Here is a 16,684-nt window from a genome sequence, read left to right on the forward strand (position 1 = left end):
TTTCAATATATATAATGAAATTGTATAATTGGCCACTGCACACGATGATCTCACTTAAAAATAATGAGTCAGTTGTGAATCACTTGTCTAGAATTCTTTCGTCATTTTAACAACACACAATGAATACTCAGTTGACACAATATTCTCAGTTGACAAACGTATGATAGTAGTGCGGTACCACGCCACACGGCGGCGTATTTTTAGTTTGTGATGCCGACAGGTCACTCATCCATTGGCATTTTCAATCAATACTGTACACTTTTTGCCATGGACCACACCCAGTCATGTGTACATAGACCGCATGCTCTTCAGTAACGCGTGGTACAGCTTTTTTTTTTTTTGTCCCTAAACACCTATAGAAATACAGGACTTTCTTTGTTCTTTTTGACTATCCAACATAACTTGTCCATGGCTTTTTACCTTCTCGGGTTTAGCCCCCACACAAATGTAAAGTACTCAAGAAAACCATTAAGACAGCACCAAGAGTAAATGTATACTTTTCCCTCTACTCTTTGCTTTTATATTCCTTCAATTCTTTTTCCTTTAAATGTTTAACTTGGGTATGAAAAGTGCTGTATAAAGTTGTATTTTAAAGTATGTATTTATTCTTTTAACAATATGTGTTATGCAGTCTAGTCTATTCTGGTTAATATTGCATGAGTGGAATAGGAGCCATTTGTATCCATTTCAGTAGGCAGCCATTTTGCCACTTGCTGTCGACTGAAGATGACATCAATGGTGCTCAGGTAACAACCAATCACTGTGCAGCTTCAGAAAACAGGTGAGCTGTGATTGGTCGTTGCCTGACCAACATTGATGTCATCTTCAGTAGACAGCATGTGACAAAATGGCTGCCCTCGCTGAGAGATGGATAAAAAAAACTGGATTTAGCTTTTTAACTCATATTCCACAAGTGTACTATTAATCAGAACGACATGTTTTAACTAGCAAGGTCACATCTAATATATTTTCAAGAAATATTTCAGGCCAACTTCCACTTTAACCTTTTCAAAAAGGCAAGGATATTTCACAAATTTAATTTGTAACAGGGCGGCACGAATGGGTGATTGGTTAGCACGTCCGCCTCCCAGTACTGAGGACTCCGGTTCAAGTCCAGGCTCCAGCCTTCCCAGGGTGTACCCCGCCTACTGCCCAGAGCCAGCTGAGATAGGCTCCAGCACCCCTCCAGCGACCCTTGTGAGGAATAAGCGGTGAAGAAATGGATGGATGGATAATTTGTAACATTAAGAAAAAATAGATTTATAAAAGGCTTTAATTCTGAAAGGCTGACAAGACAAGTCAGGGGTACTAAATGCAAAACAAAGTAGTCCCACACAGATTAGCTTGGTGTGAGGATGTGCAAAAAAGAAAAAAAAAAATCAAATTGGATAAATTAAAGCATCCTCTTTGAACAAGTCAAACACCAAGTGCTATGTAAAACTGACTTTTTTTGTTTTTTTACACAGCAGTGATGCTGCTCCCACTTAACGTTATTAGAACCATGTTTATGTGCAGGTTTTCCTCTATATGCCACAGCCAGTGGTTCATGCACATCAGAAACAGTCACTGCACATGCAATCACTTCTTAACAGGAATCTAATTTTGGTTGTGAGAAGGGGGGGAAAAAAATTGTTTTTAAATCAACCCTCAACTGACATGTTCCCATGCTAATCAATTTAGCAGTTATGGACAACACAAGCTTTTTACAGTTCAGCAGACAAATCACACTCAAAAGCAATGCATCAAAATGTACCAAATCTGTAAAAAGAAAAAATGCAACATTAACAGTTTGTACATTCTAAGTTGAATCGGTTTATCACAAACATCAAGTTTAACATGAAAAGGGTGGGGAAGTGGAAGGGGGGGGGACTCCCTTGAGATTTAGGACATCTGTGAAGGAGACACCTGGGTCTTCCTCATGGAGCGTAGGGCCTTCTCTCTCAGGTGTTTCTCGAGGTCATCCAACGTGTCCTCCACTTCACTCTCTGATTCCTGCAAAAGAATTTTATTTTTACACCAGGCAGACGAGCTTGTGTCAAACAATACATCTCCTACTTGGATGTTCTATGCCGTTTACTGAAAAGCCATCAGAAAACCTCCGTTGCTTAAGATGACAAACAGACATAACCTTTCTTGATTCACCATCTTCATCCCCACCCTGGTTCTGATGGATCTCTCCACTCCCTGCGTTGCCGCTCTTCTCCTTCTTATGCTTCTTGTGCTTCTTATGTTTCTTATCCTTCTTGTGCTTCTTTTCCTTTTTCTTCTTCTTCTTCTTGGCACTGCCGTCAACATCTGAATTCTGCAATCAAACATATTAAAAACCAATTATGAGGGCCTATAAAGATTAAAACAAATGAAAACGTGACTGTCAATTTGACAGCGCAGACTTAAACCGTCCCTCGAGCACGGACCTGAATTTGGCAATAGCAATTACTGTTTAAAAATAATCAACATATTAGATAAAATACCTTGCTCGGTGACCTGCTACCGGAGCCACTGCTTGCCTTTTTGGCTACTGGAGGTGACATACTAGCAGATCGAGATGGTGAGGGGGAAGCAGACGCGCGGGCTGGATGTTTCACTGCAGCTGGTTGAGGAGAAAGGGATCGAGATCTGGAGGAAACTCTTCTCAAAGGCTGAGGGCTCGGAGAACGTCTGTAAGATCAATGACATTGACAACATTTGCGCGGACAAATTACTGTAAGCTCAATTAAATATGGTCTTCACAGTTCACACGCACTGTTTTCCATTAGGAACAGAGAGGGGTAATGAGAGGAAAAGCTCACGGTTTCTACACGTTTTGTTTACCAGTGTAATTTTTGTTCTTCCCAGCATGCTTGTAAATAGTTGTATGAAGCTAAAAGTTGCACTGTATCAGCTTGATCATAAGTGAGGTCTTTGGAGGTAGGTAGACAAGCAATATATCAAAGAAAAAATAACATTTCAGATGAAAGTGAGGGTAAACCAACAATTTTGTCCATGTGTATATTATAGAATCCAATCATGTTAGTGAACCAAAAAATGTTCAAGTAGTATCCAATTTACCTCTGGTTGTTGCGCGGCTCTGGGGTACGTGAGACTCTTCGGATAGGTTTTTCACTGTGTGATGGAGAGTGTCTCCGCTGGCCGGCGGATTCAAAATGTCGCGCAGGACTACTGGAATCTCTGTTAACGCGACTGCGATTTGCAGGGGACTGCGAGCGCCGATTTGCTGCTACAGGAGGCGATCGTGCATCTCGACTCTGCCGCATAGAAGAGGACATGGGGCTTCTTCTGTGTCTGGGTGGGGATGTAGACGAGGGGGGCGTGCGTCTTCGCTGGGTGGGAGGACTTCGGCGTTTGGGGGATCTGGAAGGGTGGCGTTTGTGCGCTGGTGAACCACGTCGAGCAGGAGAGTTGGACAATTTCCTCTTTTGAGGAGGTAAGGGGCTGTAGCGACGCTGGATGGGAGGAGAATAACGCCTGTTGGATGGAGATCGTCTGCGGGGAGGTGGGGATGGAGACCTGCAAAGCACCACAGACATTTACAATAGAGACTTAAGTCAAATTCACACTGGCTGCGGAAAGGACGCATTGCATTTTCCATACGGTTTCCGCACGGCTTCCGCAAGTACTGCAATTCACGCGTGTATTGCGTGTCCGGAATTCTGCATCCGACAGACTACAAGATCGCGTGGGGTTCACGCTGGAGAGTTGAGTTCACCCAACAACAACCGTGTTTATTGAGTCCTATTTGTAAACAATAGCCACGCTTGCCTGTTGTGACTGTCACATCGATATGCTTTTTGGACATTGTATCTGGGACTTCTACGTTTTGTGTTTAAATAGTGTTATTTTGTCATGTTTCATTTATTCTGAGCTCATTTTTTGTCTTAAATGTCCGACTCGTGTTATGCTCCTAGCTAGCTACATAGTAAGTCAAGTATGCAAAGTGTGTCCCCAGGTTTGATAAACGGTTGACTTTCCTTGCAATCTGTTATGTGGACCCACATACACAGTGAACAAGACCTCATTAGTAAATGAAGAAAAAAGTTGCATATAATATGAAGCAAAAACAAGCCACAACAGTCAAACTGTTATCAACTTTTATCCCGACTATGTATCACGAATATGCCAATACCTTCGTCTTGGTGAAGGGGACCTGCGACGTCTAACGGGAGTAAGGGAACGGCGTCGGCGTTGACCAGGAGATGGCGAACGTCTTTTCCTGAAAGTGAACAACAAATAAAGTCAAATTAACTGTCATTAGCAAACAAAAATAGTCCACATATGCCGTCCGCTCCAAAGGTTTTGGAACAGCAAGGGGTGGGTTCAAACAGAAGGTGCTCTGTCCTAAGCTGTTTAATGCATCTAGATCTAAAAACCAAGAAAAAAAAAAAAAAACGGGATTCTAAAACATTTCGGCTCATATTCATCATCCAAATATCTTGATTGTGCAACAAAAAAGGAACTGATCTTGCTGTTGCAATACTGTTGGCGGGGACTGTATTTTATAATGTGTCTCGCCTAGGAGAGGCCTCTCTCTGTCGCCTCCTTGGGGACGGAGTGCGGCTACGCCTCTTCTTAACGTCACCATTCCTGGCACCTGGTCCTCCTCCCTTTGGTCTCTTGGACGCTTCCTCGTCTGAGGAGGAAGATCCTGAATCTGAAACCACAAAGATGCATTAAAGTAGGCAAAGTAGGGTTGGCTGAGTGACATTCGTCGTACCCGAAGATGACTCCTGATTCTGTCTACGATACTGTCGTCTCTGCTGTACAGAATCCGCAGTTGCACCTTTCTCATTTTTATCCTCCTCTGAAAAAGATGTTTAAATGTCCCATCAGTGACAAGTCATCTTTCAGGAAAACAGATTTCAATAGTGTGAGCGGACTTTCACATTCCAACTAGTGGTACATTCACACTGCCTAAGCGACTACACCCCACAATGGGGGTAGGAACTTTTTCTTACAAAGCTACTGTAGATATGCTCAATTTTGATTAACTTATGATTAAAGCACCATAGATCAGAAGTGAAGAGATCCACATTATCGTTTAAAAAAATAAAAAATAAAAATGGAAAGGGATCCAATTGAAATTGTGACTTATTTTACACACATTAATTCATGCCGAAAAGACTGCTATGAAAATCATTGTATCCCATACCATACTATATAGCAAGCAAGTAAGCAAGGTTGAAGGACCTTACCAGACGATCTGGGAGGAGACGCTGACCCTCTGCTCCTTCTGACGCGTGGGGATGGTGATCGCCTGTCTTTCCTGGGAGGGCTCATGGATGCATTAGGAAAGTGGGGCTGTTTTCGTGGTGGCGTGTTGGATATTCTTTTCATTACTTTTTTAGGTGAGCGAGAGCGAGAAGTGCTGCTGCCAGAGGATGAAGCAGAGCGAGATCGTCTCCTGTGGGAAATACACGACATGATGACGACCCACAAGGTTACATAACCCATGTATGTAGAACACTTAAGCGGAGAATTTAGGATATTTAAATTTTAAAACGTTAGAAAATGTTAGCAATGACTAACCTGCGGACAGGAGAACGCCTGTGCCTGGTTCTAGAGCTGGGGGGGGCACGTCTGGGTGGGCTTCTTCGACGAGGAGACATTCTCCTTCTGGGACTCTGCCTTCTACGTGGCGAGTAAGATCTGAAAAGAGGTTAGCGGCTAATTAGGGTCAACTATGACGGTATTGCAGACAATTCAACAAAAAATTACAGAACAGAAAGTAACCTTGAACGAGAACGCCGTTTACGCTGGCGGGAATGAGAACGCGAGCGACGATGGGGTCTTTCTTTCCTACTGTCCTTCTCCCTTTCCCTGGATTTGGGCCTTTCCTCGTTCTTACTTTTCTCAGACGGAAGCTCCTTGTCTTCAGTCACTGAGTCTGCTTTCGCCACTTCCACAACAGTTTCACTAGAGGGAAAAATATCTATTTTATTTTGATCACTTGTTTATTACTGTAATGTAGTAATTTGTCATCAGTACGAATTCAATTGTGCAGAAGGCACACTAACAACATCTCAGAACAACACATCTATCCACTCTGTGACAAGCAACTAGGGTTACTTGATTATGAAAAAATAATAATCACGATTATTTTTGTCAATAATTGAAACCATGATTATTTTTTGCACAAAACAATGTTTAAGCATTTAAAAATATTAAGTAATTGAATTTCGATTAATTGCACAGCCCTACATGCAATGTTTCAACACATACCTAGTGGAAGATGCTTCTTGGATGATTGGTTCTGGCATGGCTCTTGCTGATGTGTCAGACTCCATTGGTTGCTCCACAGGTTTTGTGGACAGCTGCATCAAGGGTGGAGGTGGTGAACTCGCAACAGGTAAAGTAGCTTTACGTCTTGGGGAGCGCGAAGGGCTACGTTTCCTGTCCCGTCTCAATGGAGACCGACGTCGTGGTGATGGGGACCTCGTCTTGCGCCTGGATATAGGTATGGTTAACAGTGAGTAGGATCAAAATAAAACTGTTACATTCAGCTACTTTTCAGAAGAGGTGCTGTATTACCTTCTCGGGCTCTTTGACTGAGCCCTCTCTCTGGAATCCTTTTTGTCGTCCTCCAACTTCTTCAGAGAAGCAAGCTTCTCCTGTTCAATCTGTATGAGGAGACAAAATTATTGGCACCGCTAACAATTTAGCATCTTAGGTTACTATGGGCAATGTTGAGGTTATCATCAGATTATATTGCATTTTACAAAACGCCGTCAAGACTTTTGTCATATTTGTCTTTGACCAAAAAATGCCAACATCAGCAGGTTGGCAAACAGTCACTTTGGCCTTAACACAAGTTGGTCTAATCTTACCTGTCTTTGCTTAATTTCTTCTTTCTTCTGCTCCAAAAACGGAGTTGGGATGCCAGCAATGTTCTCCTGGGCACTCAGCAGCAGGGGCCAGAGGTCTCTCATGAACTCTCTGGCATTTTTCCCATTCAGGAAACCCGTCAAGTTAATCTGCATCATCTTGCTATCCGGGTGCTGCAAAACACACGAAGCAGGGGAAAGAGAAAGAGAGGGAGACACAAACATAATGCCATTGAAATAATGGTACAAAAATATCACATTAAGTGGCAGGATCTCTCAAATGAGATTGCCAACCTTTCATTTCTCAAAATATACCTGTGGTTGTTGATAACTGTTCAACAATTAAATATAATTGAAAAAAAAAAAAAAAATTCCACTACTATATTCTGAAAACGAGTTTCATTTGAACTCCAATTCAAAACAGTGAATATGTTTGAGAGAGCTAGCTGATCAAAACTTGCATGCAATACTGACATCTTCTGATTGCTGTGCCTATATACGTGTAAACAGAATGTATACAAAAGATGTGATTTTATCGTGTGTTTGAGATTTAAGTGCTATTCATGATAATGATATATCCCTTCCCATCCCATATTCTCTTGTACAATCTCCCCACAGTCTACAACTTTAGGAGTTTTAACAAACAGCCACAATACAGAGTGCATTAAAACCCAACACTTTTAAGTACAGTTCCGGTGTCTTCAGTGAGTCCCGTGGGATCAGTGGGCATGGAGCTCCCTTGGCTTGCTTCCGCCTCACTACTGCTTGAGATTCAACCACCTTGAGCTTAATGTTATATCATTTATCTAAATTGCAAGAGACGAACAAGCAATAATGAGTACAGAGCAACACAAAAAAATGGTGTTATCAACAATGTCAATTCAATAATCTTTCTTACCATGGTGTACGGCATTTGTAATACCATTTAAATTAGCAAATCTGTCAGTGCTACAATTTGTACACATGAATCAGTAGTTAATTGTATCTTAATGAAAATGTACCTAAGTAGAAGACTGGCAACAAACCTTGACCAAAATGAAGGACTATCAATGCAGCTTCTCTCCTCTAATGAGCAGACAGTGTGATAAAAATAAAAAATACCATGCTAAGATTCTCTATTTACAATTTTAAAACGTAGCATACTTTGAAACACAATATATCCCTTAGTACGAGTTAAGTCCAAACGAAAAGCCACCATCTTTAAATAAAGAACATGAAATGAATAATAAAATAAGAGGTAGCTCAAGTTCGAGGATTCATGGACATGAATGAGCTAAGTTAATATAAGGGATGTTTTGTTCCAACTTGCACTGGCTGAAGTGCAGGATTAACTACATATTCAACACCTATTTGTTGAGTCACATTACATGTTGTGATCAGACACACCGATCTGTATCACAACCAGAACAAAAATACACGATTCCCAATTGGAAGCTAGTTGCAATCATTCAACCTTGGCTAACATATTACTCTTGAAAGTTAGGAATCTATTACACTTCCCTCAAGACGTGCAAATGCCTCCTTTATACCTACAACTTAAAACCTCATTTTAAGGGATCTGGCTGAATAATCCTACAGAGGATATAGTTAAAGAGATAGTTCGGATATTTTTGACATGAATCTCAATTTCATCCTCACCTCCAGTGTGTGCGATCAGCAATGACTTACCCTTGACAGTGTTCTGTGAGACGAGTTCTGGTCCGGTGTTGGACGAGCAGAAAATATTCCGGCGAATTGGCTGGGGCCACTTAAATAAAGCGTTTTTCTTCTGAAAACAATTTGTGTTCAAAAGAGCGATACATTTGCAGACAAAACTCCCTCCTGAAAAAAAAAAGTCAGACTGCATTACCGCCAGGCACTACTTTTCTGTTCATTTGTATCACTGCGCGTCGCCCTGCAGACAGCTGATAGTCGCGCCTTCCGCCTTCGAAAAGACAACTTGTAGATTAATGCGAGTCTATCAGCTGCATGCGGGGCGCCGCGCAGTGATACGAACAAACAGAAAAGTAGTGCCCGGCGGTAATGCCGTCTGACTTTTTTTCAAGAGAGAGTATTATGATGTAAATGTATCCCTCCTTTGAACACACGTTGTTTTAGAAGAAAAACGCTTTATTTAGGTGACCCCAGCCAACTCGCCGGAATATTTTCTGCTCGTCCAACACCGGACCAGAACTCGTGTCACAGAATGCTGTCAAGGGTAAGCCAGTCCTGATCCCATACTGGAGGTGAGGATGAAATAGAGATTCATGTAAAAAAAATCCGAACTATCCCTTTAAGGCATTTTTTTTTTCAGGTGTGTCCATCACTGGCATAATATTAATGATCCCTATATATAACTCACCTCAAAACACACACTGCATCATGAAGGGAGAGTTGGGCTCAGTGACTTTGGGCTCAGGAGAGAGCTAATTAGGTGTTGGTGCTATACTTCTGATGCAAGGTATAACATCCATATTGGTTCAGGCCTTTTAAATCATAAATCACATCATAATTAGAAGTATGCTGAATAAAGTCACTTTGTTACATAACAGCAAAACATTGTTATAATCACACCACTTGCTAATTTAAGCACTCAATTAGACTATGATGAGCACATTTTGACAATTTCCCTTCTTTAATGGGAAAACACTTCCCCCAAATACAGAGTTTTGTAAAAACAAAGAACCAAAATTAAAAGCATTACCTTATCTTCGAGCTGGTTAAATATGAACTCTATGACGACATCATCCTCGAACCCCAAAATCTCTGTCACCCGTTGAGTAATCCATGGCTTTATGACTTCGAGGTTTACTTTGGTCATATCCACCTAAAAGAAGCAGCAGCAAACGACATCATTCAAAACAAGTTTTGCTTTTTAAAATATTTGTTCACATTCTGGGATTTGTGTTACTTCTTATATCAAGTAAGCTTTAAAGCATTTTTCTTTTACCCTACCATTATTTTTCCAAGGCATAACCATGGCCCCGCCGTGAGCCGTCACCATATCACGGTGGAAGCATGTGTGTGTGTGCCAATGATCCTAGGAGCTAAGTTGTCTGGGGCTTTATTATGACCCTGGTAGGGTCACCCAAGGCAAACGGGCGAGGGACCAGACAAAGCATGGCTCTCAGTCTGTTTATGATGAGTGATAATATTGGAATTTGGAACACGTTTTCCCTTGCGCGGTCACCAGAGAGAGAGAGAGAGAAAAAAAAAAAAAAAAAACACCTTTCTGAGCAATTAACTGATTAACAGTAGGGATGCACAATATTGGATAAACATGCAATATGCGATAGTTATTGAATATAGCAATATAATTATTATTGCGAGATTCAAAGTACCAGCCTGGCTCAGCAAGACCCTGCTACTTGGATGCCCCCTGGGGAATTTTAATCACCCTGGAAATTGTTGCTGGTGGAAAATGCGCAAATCGAATTTTACCAAGGTAAACTGAAAAGTTCTCCAAAAGTGCCGGCGGTGCATAAGCCCCTATTGATGTTTTTTTCCAATATATTGGACAGCCCTAATGGATAGATCTAATCGAATCCAAAACGATAACAACTCCAAAGATATACGAAAGGTAGATTATATGTACCTTCTTGTCAAGGCATTCTGCAAATTTCAGCTGCTTTAACAGTTTCTTGTGCTTGTTGCTAAACCGGTTGTCTTGCTCCGCGCTTGTGCCCTGCAGAAACAAAATAAGCAAATGTTAGATCCTTTGAAAGTACGACAATGTGACAACAAGAGATGGGTATTAACCACTGATCTGAATATATGACTGGACAGTCGATAGCCCATACACGACCGTGCAAGCCCTTGAAGCAACAGGGCGGCCATCTTGCTCCTCCGATCTTGCGAGCAGACTACTGTATAAACTATACGGTATACGTACAGATTAGACATATACAGCTCGTATGAAGTTAGTATCGGGGGTCACTAGTTTTTTAACAAGTAAAAAAAGGTAAATAATTAAAAAAATAATAAGTGGACGGTATGTGCTGCTTTGAAGACCTCCCTTTTCTTTTATCGCTCAGTTCCTTGGACCCCAATATTAGATTTGGCAGACATCTTTTCTTCAATTACAGTATAATTCTTTATTTAAACTAAATTACAAGTTTCCTCCTGTAAATATAAGTTATGCATGCATTTTAGGAAATGCCTCATGTCCCCTTTATGTTTAACAAATTTAAAACATAAATCATACTGTTTTTACTAAGGACTATGTCAAATGTTTTTCAATTTCGATACTGTAAATGTATAGAATCATATGCCGAGAAACATTTCTTGGGAGGAGCAATACAGCGGCTTCAAAAGTCTTGGCCTATCAGCTATCCAGTTATATATTCAGATCAGTGGTATTAATAGGCTACATTAATCTTGACATCATTGATCGGAGCCAGGAAGTCACATGAACGCAGAGTCCCAGCAACCCATCACAGCTATGTTTACAAAGTGACTTATTTATGTGATGTAATTCAGAAGTAGAGTAAATCATAAAAAAATAAATAAAAATAATAAATAAATAAAAATAATTTGAACGAAAAACAATAGGGACCTCGCAGTGGTCGCTGCTCGGGCCCTAATAAAAAAAAGGTGTAACAATCTGTTTACCTCACAGCTGATGAAAAAGAACAGCTATGTCACGTGTAAAATGTTAAGTCTGTTTTGCTGGATGAATTTACATCTTAGTTATTTTATTCATGATTTACTTATAAAAAGCAGCCTATTAATTTCCATATCTATAACGCTGTTTTAAAGTCACAATGTTGGACTCTTATCTGCTATAATTAAAAAGAGTATTTTTTTTAACTTAAGACTTAATTACTAAGTTATTATTTACATTACTATTTTGAAAATTAAACGTTTAACTTTGAGTCACATTATTCTTAAATGACAGTACTCTGTGTCGAGTATAATTTTGGGCTACGATACCAACCTCGGGTAACGCCACATGTAAGGCCCATAAATTTGTCACTCATCGCTATCTATTTGAAGAAAAGTATCGCAAAATGCAAAAAGGAAAGGATTAGTCCCACATCCAGAGTATTGGTTAGAAGATGGGCAGAGATTCAAAGTGATCGTGAGCAGGTTAATTTACTAAAGCTCAAACATATGACATTGATAGCAATGAGCTAGCCTTGGCTAAACCAACGACTGGCTTACTAGCTTAGCTTATTCTGGAAATTGAAGACAACGCAGCCGTTAGGGGGTCAACATCGTCTTTTACATATACACAGAGCGATAAATGTTTCATCAGTTTGTTTGTTTTTGCGACAAACATAAGCGCTACTTTTATATTCTGTGACATTATGTTGCGGCAACGCGCTCATGGAGACGGAAACGATACACCATCTTTATGGGCGCCATCTTTATTAGCCGAGGCTAGCCTAGCCGCGATCTCGTAACCGGGCAGCAAAGTTAATATGTCATTTTCAGTCCAGTGCAACATGAGTGTAACTCCAAAACCAATTCAGAGCCACACAAAACCATGTTACAAGTTCAGCTTTCTTTACCGACCACTGTTTGACTATATACAGAGCAAATTACAATTTTTGCGTCGCACCAGTTGATAGTCGGTGCCCAAAATTACAATGTAACTGGATAGCGACCGGCCCAATATTCAAAAGCCAAAATAACACAAAACGCTAGGAATATATCAAGACAAAAGCCGATTTTAAATGTACTAAATTTCAGAGAATCTTACGCGGAAGAACCCCGCGTCCATCGTTGAAGAAAATAGATGTTAGAAGACCGCCGAGTGAATACGTGTGGTAACTAGTATGATGTTCTTCGGTATCAGGCTCAGCCTCGTGAGGATTGCGATCCTGCTGGAGGCAACGTGAATTACATCCGCTGTAGCAGCCTGACTGACGACACAACCTCGATTCGCCCAAATGTCGTCTTTAGCCATGACATAAACAATATTTGTGCCGTTTCTTTGTCCGTATTTCTGGAGAAATTTCGTGCGAAGGCTGAGGTCGAATGATGTGGAGTTATATTGAATGCAATGGGGTGTAGAGTCGTTCGCTGACCTGGAAAGAGCTAAACATTTTGAAGTTGCAATGGTTGAATCAGTCAATAATAGTCAATGTGAAAACTTGAGAACAATATGTACTAATTTAGAAATGTTTGCATTTAAAATTTTGGTGAATTGTGTGAATTAAGTTAGTGGTTTAGGAAAATGTGCGTTCACAAATACAGTATCGTATCTTTTTTGGATATTCTAGACATACATACCACCAGATGTCACTATTTCCATATCCTGAAGCTTCTTGAAATTTCTACCAGTCGATGTACACGCCTCCATACTTGGTGGATCTTGGCTTTTTACGGTCCTGTGACAGGACGAGGTTTCATTCCGTCACTCTATTTTTTCCTCAGATGTACAATCAATGAGGCATACTTAATTGTCTCCTGAAATGTTCTATATAATGAAATCAAAATTATTTGATCAAAAGTTAATATTATTGTTAATCCATCCATCCATTTTCTTAACCGCTTATTATATTTATGTTAATTATTCATGTATTGTTCATTATTGCAAAAGCATACCCTGACTTAACTCATTTCAAGGAAGAGGAGGACGACATGCAGCAGAGAAAGAAATGATAGCTTGGCGGAACTTGGATAGTTTAATCATGCCGTGAATTTGTAAGTCCATCAAAAATAACAATAAATCACTCTGCCAGCTCTTCTCCCATTAGAGGTGCTTGTTGGACATCGTGCTGCTACCACCGCTCTCGGATAGAACATTTTTTCCTCTTGCCGTGCCACTCTATGCCAGCAATCCTCGTGTCTTTCAGTTCTCAAATGCTTATTGAGTGGCGTTGAAAGGACAGGTGATGTAACATGGTGGTAAACATGCTCCTGTCCCAGCTTTTTGTTACATGTTGAAAATGATCGCCTTTTAATTCCGTTTTACACAATGTCACAACCTCATTTGGAATTAGAATTTCTAAAACAAGACAGAAAAGTAGTACACAGTCAAGAAGTAAATGGAGCGTATATGTCATTTCCTGAAGGAGGGAAAAAAAACAGCCTTGTTCTAGTTGATTGGGGAACACTTGTCCTGAATGGATTGCAGCATGTCTGGAACCAGGTCCTCCAGCCCAAACTTTGGCACCCATCCCCAATCTCTCCGGGCGTTTGAGTCATCAACCCTCACTGGCCAGCTGTCTGCTACAAGACAATTTATTGTATGAAGTGCAGAAAAACTTCAAAGTGTCAATTTGCAGCCTTGATTTATCGTACCGATCGTCTGACGGACAGCATCAGGATTGTAGGTGACCCTGAGTTGAGGCAGATGCTTGCGTATTTCCTGGGTCACCTCCTCTGGAGTGAAGCTCATGGCAGCTATGTTGTAGGTACGGAGGGACAGCCGACACTCGGGGGCTTGCATGAACTCTAGAGTGGCACGGTGGCAGTCGGAGATGTGCATCATAGGAAGACGGGTGTCAGGGCGCAAGTAGCACTCATGGTGACCCTTTGTGAGGGCATCATGGAAGATTTGAACCGCATAATCTGTGAATAAAGATGGAAAAACGGCAAGTTTCTAATATGCATTACCTCGGGACTGTGATGTGTATATTGTGCGACGTTACCTGTCGTGCCTCCGCCAGGGGGTGTGTTGAATGATATCACTCCCGGGTAACGTAAGCAGCGGAAATCCAAGCCATACTTATGATGAAGATACTAAAAGAAGTGCATAAATGCGTTACTTCGTAGGCTATAAAGTTGACATACACTAAATACGAGCAACGAGGCCGTTTCGGATCCGCAAATTGGTTGGTGGGGGGGGGGGGGGAACAAAACAAAAACAAAGTGTGCATTCACATGAAAGCAACATGATCAGTCGTTGAAAACATTTGTATGGGAGCATTTTGGCAACTTGGGGTGAAATTAGTCCTCTAATAATTAATGACACATGATTTTTAATTTTTATCTTGCCTCATCTCGACACCATTGACAGCAAAGCAAACAGCTTTAGCAGACTTTTGCTTTGAAGTTGGCTCACGTTGTGGCGTGATGGCTAGCCTTGACTTCCCTTTTAGACGTTTATATTTTCTTTATCATAGTTTTGATTGACATTATTAAAGTTGTGATCAACATCAACACAATGCTATATCCCAAACTCATATTCAATCGCTAATTAATTACGCCCTCATTGTATGATACGGCAGACGTCAACGACATAAGTGGCTAACAGCTAGCTGTTAGCATGATCAACGAGTGCCTGGCTGGTAGCAGTAAATGAGTTTGGAAGGGAAGGGAATGTGCTATTTTGAGGTCTTTTCATTATTTCTTTATTTTAAAAAAACATGAATAGAACTTGGTCTTCATTTATTTCATAAAACACTTTAAAGGTGTTCCTAAATCCTAATATATTTGACATTTTTAATTGCTTTTTTTTTTCTTTCTTTTTTTTAATAGGCAAAAGTGTTTTACAAAATGAATGAAGACAAAGTACGATTTATCTTTTTTCCATTTTTTTTCTTATCCAAAAAAAAAAATCGATCTGTAACTCAAAACCGTGATCGAGCCGTGACTCAAATCCGTCATCCGGTCAGAACTGTGATTTTTGTGATGTGTTGCACCCCTACTAAATATAGTATATTTAAAAGTGATCTACCTCTCCCATTATTTCGCCATGGACTTTGGACACACCATAGATGGTTCGTGGCCTTTGGACACAGAGGTCAGGCACCGGGTCCCGAGGAGATGAAGGACCGAACGCTGCAATGGTGCTAGGCATAAAAAGGCGCAGGCAGTTCTCCAAAGCCAAGTCCAGCACATTATGTAGACCTTGATAAAAAGACAGATGATCAGATCTGTATGATAATGAGCATTACAAATGTGGCTTGTGCAAATGGTTTTCTTATGTGTTCAAGCAGACCTGTGATGTTGATTTTGCGTGCTAAAGCCACATTGGCTTCCCCAACAGCGCTCAGCAGAGCACTGTAGTGGATAAGCCAAGTGATGCGGTTATTTACAATCAATTCTCTGAGATGTTTGTAGTCCAACACGTCAGCATATACAAATGGACCTGATGGAGAAAGAGAGCACTTATTGATTTATGTTATGACTAAACTAAAAATTTATGAGTATTAAAAGAAATTGTGTAGTTCAGAACATACCACTGTTAGAAATATGAGGCAGGGGCTTCTTTATGTCTGACAGGATTACGTTCTCTGTTCCATATTGTTTCCTGGTCCACATTTTAAAGCAAACTTTCATCAGTTTTTCATACTACCGTACAGTATTTTGTAGGGATGTAACGATAAGGGAAATATCGCGATATCTTGATATTAAAACTGTCACAATATCGTCGTTGTCATGTTCACGGTATTTAAAAGCAACACATCTGTTAAAAAAAAAAAAAAAGTCAGGTTGATTTCCATTTGTGCAGTTCTAGCACCCTCTGGTGGCTGGCTTTTTGTTTTGTTTTTAGTGCAATTTAATTTTCATTAGCGATGTTTTGGCCCTTCTATGTTTGAAATCTACAACTAATTGCCAGATGAAGGGGAACGTGCTTGTGTACCGAGTCAAATGTGCAGGAACTCAATGTGTGCGTGCATTAGCAAGTGCCTCAATATTAAGTATTATTAGAGATTGTAGGTGGTTTATAAGCATTGCTGTTGTGTACAAATATTGTGCAATATTGTGCTTTTTTTTTTTTTTTTTTACAATATTGTGACCTTTCTTAAACACAGCGAATCTCCCCACAATATCATGATAATTATCGTATCGTGAGCTTCATACCGTGATCATATCGTATCGTGATGTTTGGATATCATTACATCCCTAGTATTTTGTCATAGTCAAATTAATTTCTGAAATATCTCACCGAAGCACTTGGGCAAGCCCCACACCTAACTGCCCAAGTCCTC

The 16,684-nt window shown here is 40.5% G+C and overlaps 2 protein-coding genes across 6 annotated transcripts in view; both read right to left on the bottom strand.

Moving 5' to 3' along the window:
* Nucleotides 1-1,255: 1,255 nt before the first annotated feature.
* On the bottom strand, nucleotides 1,256-12,663 carry srrm1 (serine/arginine repetitive matrix 1). Of its 4 annotated transcripts, none has more exons than XM_077538673.1 (16): nucleotides 12,502-12,663; nucleotides 10,393-10,482; nucleotides 9,502-9,624; nucleotides 6,822-6,992; nucleotides 6,526-6,614; nucleotides 6,217-6,441; nucleotides 5,728-5,910; nucleotides 5,524-5,643; nucleotides 5,190-5,398; nucleotides 4,712-4,798; nucleotides 4,510-4,648; nucleotides 4,124-4,210; nucleotides 3,049-3,507; nucleotides 2,472-2,658; nucleotides 2,158-2,302; nucleotides 1,256-1,992 (listed from the first exon to the last, which is right to left on the bottom strand). In XM_077538673.1, exons 1-16 carry the CDS (start codon nucleotides 12,520-12,522, stop codon nucleotides 1,979-1,981), a joined length of 2,349 nt encoding a protein of 782 aa, XP_077394799.1. In that variant the 5' UTR covers nucleotides 12,523-12,663; the 3' UTR covers nucleotides 1,256-1,978. The 4 variants fall into 4 exon arrangements, with proteins under 4 accessions (XP_077394799.1, XP_077394798.1, XP_077394797.1 ...); XM_077538672.1 differs by having other exon boundaries at nucleotides 2,143-2,302; XM_077538671.1 differs by having other exon boundaries at nucleotides 2,129-2,302.
* A 752-nt stretch (nucleotides 12,664-13,415) lies between these two features.
* The window catches only part of tdh2 (L-threonine dehydrogenase 2), a 4,148-nt gene continuing 879 nt past the window's right edge, over nucleotides 13,416-16,684 (bottom strand). Inside the window, exons 2-8 of one of the 2 annotated variants that reach the window (XM_077539176.1) lie at nucleotides 16,642-16,684; nucleotides 15,932-16,002; nucleotides 15,691-15,840; nucleotides 15,427-15,599; nucleotides 14,399-14,489; nucleotides 14,049-14,318; nucleotides 13,416-13,973 (exon numbers count right to left, since the gene is read on the bottom strand). In XM_077539176.1, the coding sequence (XP_077395302.1) occupies nucleotides 13,843-13,973; nucleotides 14,049-14,318; nucleotides 14,399-14,489; nucleotides 15,427-15,599; nucleotides 15,691-15,840; nucleotides 15,932-16,002; nucleotides 16,642-16,684 (929 nt within the window). In that variant the 3' untranslated portion in view covers nucleotides 13,416-13,842. Of the gene's footprint in view, nucleotides 13,977-14,048; nucleotides 14,319-14,398; nucleotides 14,490-15,426; nucleotides 15,600-15,690; nucleotides 15,841-15,931; nucleotides 16,003-16,641 lie in introns of both variants that reach the window. The other variant, XM_077539175.1, reaches the window with a different exon arrangement.

This window comes from Festucalex cinctus, chromosome 12 (genome assembly GCF_051991245.1).
Source record: "Festucalex cinctus isolate MCC-2025b chromosome 12, RoL_Fcin_1.0, whole genome shotgun sequence".
NCBI classification, from domain to species: domain Eukaryota; kingdom Metazoa; phylum Chordata; class Actinopteri; order Syngnathiformes; family Syngnathidae; genus Festucalex; species Festucalex cinctus.